Below are 2317 nucleotides of genomic sequence, written 5' to 3'. Positions count from 1 at the left end.
TTATACGAGACGTTTGTTCCAAGCCAAGCCAATGTGAGAAAAGCGAATCGCATTGAGGTTATCGTCTTGCACAGCGGTAATGAGATCCGATACGGAAGAGTCGTAGTTGAAGATTGTTCGAACTGGAACAGTGGTTATAGTTGGTCCAACGATGGCCTCTATTCCTTCGATACTGGCAGCAGCAGACTCTCGTCCGGACAAGATGGTGCCGAAGAGAGTATCGCTGTTTGCTGTGTATTGGCAGATAGTGAGGGCCCAGCCTGTCTGAGCCACTATGTCTGTCTTGCCTTGCAAATGAACCTGTCTTTTGGAATGCTGTAGCTCGAGAATGCGATGGAGCGAGTCTGTTGCTAATGGCTGATGGTCGGGATCTTGTGACTGGGGAAAGAGCCGTGTGTTGGAAAGGTCGGCGAACCTCTTTTCCCAGTAGGTCTTCGCTTCTTCCTGGTTCTGTCGAGTAAGATGGTGAATGTAAGTGTTGAAAGGGGTATCGTTGATAGAAAAAGCGTTGCTTGTGCTGGCTGAAACCTCTTTCATGATGGTCCCCCAAAGATTGGAAAGGGACCATCCATTGTACGCCGCATGATGAACACAGAAGCCAAGGGTCACAGTGTCTCCGTTAGCTTGACTGTTATCATCTTTGCTTCGAATGACTCCTAGATGAACTAGAGGCCTCCCATAATCATGTGTATCGTAGACGAACTCAACAAAAGAGCTCGTATCGGGAAATTCAGTCCATCTCAAAGGTCGGCTCTTCATCACGACTTGCCACGCTCCATGGGTTTGATCGTGACTCAACGCAATTCTTGTTCGCAATATTGCGTATGACCTGAAAGCCAAAGACCACGCATCTCGGAAACGAGGGACTAGTGAAGCGGGAACTGTGAAACTCTGCTAAGATATAGACTTCGCGTTGTCTGGCCGTTTCAGCCATGAGCGATGCTTGAAGCGAGGTACAAGGATAAATATCCTCGACTTCATCCTTACTGATGCTGTACAAGGGAAGAAGATGATCGGTAACGAATGTCAGATCACTTTCCAAGATGAGTTGGAAAGGCTCTGGGGAATATCGGGACTGCTCCTTTCGTTGGGTATCGCTAAGTGATGAAAGGCGAGATACCATGTCAACAAGAATAGGGCACGAGAAAATATCCTCATACTTCAAATGATAGTTTTTAGAGCGCGCCAGTCCAACTAGCCTAATAGCATGGATAGAGTTTCCACCTAGAGCGAAGAAGCTGTCATCACGGCCGATGAGGTCCAAATCGATTCCAAGAATAGTAGACCGCCATTCTCACAACAATCTGGCGACGATGTCTGTTAGACCTCATTGAGCATTCTCATAACAATCTGGCGATGATGTCTGTTAGACCTTATTGAGCATTTTTACAATAATCTGGCGATAATATCTATTAGACCTTATTAAGCATTCTTACTAAAACTGTAAATATACTAATAAAGACAGGGGGTAGACCTCATTAAAAAAATCATTTATAGATATTATTAACATTTTTAAGGCTAAAATAGAAAATATTTATAGGAAAATAAAGAGAAGGGATATAAATTTAATTTTAAAAAGGTTTCGCTATTTAATTATTAAATAATAAGGCATTATAATAAGGTTTATTATTTAAGGAAAGTTATAATAAGGTTTAGTATTTAGTATTATAAGTAGCTTAATATAAGAAAATATAGGGTTTAGATAAAAAGTAATAATTACTAAAATAAAGTAGCTCTAAGCTATTAGTTATTAAAACAGTAATATAGTTATAGAAAGTATAAAGGGGATATTAACTTAATAATATATATAATATATATAAGAAAGAACGAGTATTACTATTATAGAACTATTTATTTATATATTAAAGTTACTATTTATTATATATAAGGTTTATAAGCTTAGCTATATAGCTAATAAGATTCCTAGGTATTTAAAGTAAAAATATCTAAAGATTATAGCCAGTTAGATTAGCGAGATTACTAAAGCAGTAGATGCTATACCAGGGCTTATCTACAGATAGGATAAGCTATACGATTTCCAGTTCCTAGATATATTAAATAAAGCGATTTTATATCTTAAACTGCTAAGAAAGGGCATACAAGGCTGTCTAATATGCGGCTATTTTGTTTCTAATTAGTAAAGTATATAAGCATACTATTATAAAGAGTATAGTTAAGAGAATAATTAGAAGAAGGGAGGAAATATAAAAAAGAAGCTAGGGTTAGGGTTAGGGTTAGGGTTAGGGTTAGGGTTAGGGTTAGGGTTAGGGTTAGGGTTAGGGTTAGGGTTAGGGTTAGGGTTAGGGTTAGGGTTAGG

The 2317-nt window shown here is 38.8% G+C and overlaps 1 protein-coding gene across 1 annotated transcript; it reads right to left on the bottom strand.

Moving 5' to 3' along the window:
- APF1 (Apicidin F synthase) lies at window positions 1-537 on the bottom strand (the record flags this gene model as incomplete). Its single annotated transcript, XM_044831316.1, has 1 exon — window positions 1-537. The coding sequence occupies one exon, from the start codon at window positions 535-537 to the stop codon at window positions 1-3; it is 537 nt and encodes a 178-aa protein (XP_044673702.1).
- Between the last annotated feature and the right edge of the window lie 1780 nt (window positions 538-2317).

Source organism: Fusarium musae, chromosome 12 (assembly GCF_019915245.1).
Source record: "Fusarium musae strain F31 chromosome 12, whole genome shotgun sequence".
In the NCBI taxonomy this organism is placed as follows: Eukaryota; Fungi; Ascomycota; class Sordariomycetes; order Hypocreales; family Nectriaceae; genus Fusarium; species Fusarium musae.
The sequence above is the reverse complement of the archived record's forward strand: the minus strand, read 5'-3'. Positions and strand labels throughout refer to the sequence as shown.